Source organism: Fulmarus glacialis, unplaced genomic scaffold (genome assembly GCF_000690835.1).
Source record: "Fulmarus glacialis isolate BGI_N327 unplaced genomic scaffold, ASM69083v1 scaffold20814, whole genome shotgun sequence".
In the NCBI taxonomy this organism is placed as follows: Eukaryota; Metazoa; Chordata; class Aves; order Procellariiformes; family Procellariidae; genus Fulmarus; species Fulmarus glacialis.
Window position 1 is genome coordinate 12,449 of NW_009208952.1, and position 415 is coordinate 12,863.

At 66.0% G+C, this 415-nt stretch overlaps 1 protein-coding gene across 1 annotated transcript in view; it reads right to left on the reverse strand.

Annotated features, from left to right (window-relative positions):
- The window catches only part of GFRA2 (GDNF family receptor alpha 2), a gene marked incomplete at both ends in the record, with an annotated part of 12,572 nt that extends 12,421 nt beyond the window's left edge, over positions 1 to 151 (reverse strand). The window contains one exon of the mRNA XM_009576690.1: positions 11 to 151. Coding sequence (XP_009574985.1) covers positions 11 to 151 — 141 coding nt within the window. The remainder of the gene's footprint in view (positions 1 to 10) is intronic.
- Between the last annotated feature and the right edge of the window lie 264 nt (positions 152 to 415).

Sequence of the window (415 nt, forward strand, 5' to 3'; positions counted from 1 at the left end):
TTCCCCCTGCTGCAGTGCTCGGTGGCCGAGATCTCCTTGCTGCAGGTGGAGATGTAGCCCGAGCGCAGGCGCTTGCAGTTGTCGTTCAGGTTGCAGGCTTTGGCCGCGTCGAGGCAGTGGTTGCTTTTGGAGTTGGTGGCGGGGTCCATTCCTGCCCGGAGAGGAAGAGGGAGAAGGGGTGAGCACGGGACCGAGGGATGGGGAGATGCCCTCAACCTGGGGAGATGCTACGGGGAAGGGGGGGGGAATTGGTGTCACCCCCTGGCATCTCCGGCACGGCCTGTCCCTGCGCTGCTGGCAGCGGGGAGGGGGCTGGATGCACCGCTGCGGTTCCCCCCGCTTCATCCCCGTCCCCCTGCACGATTTGGAGGTCCTCCTCCAGCTCGGAAGGGGTTAATGCGCACCGATTGCGGCG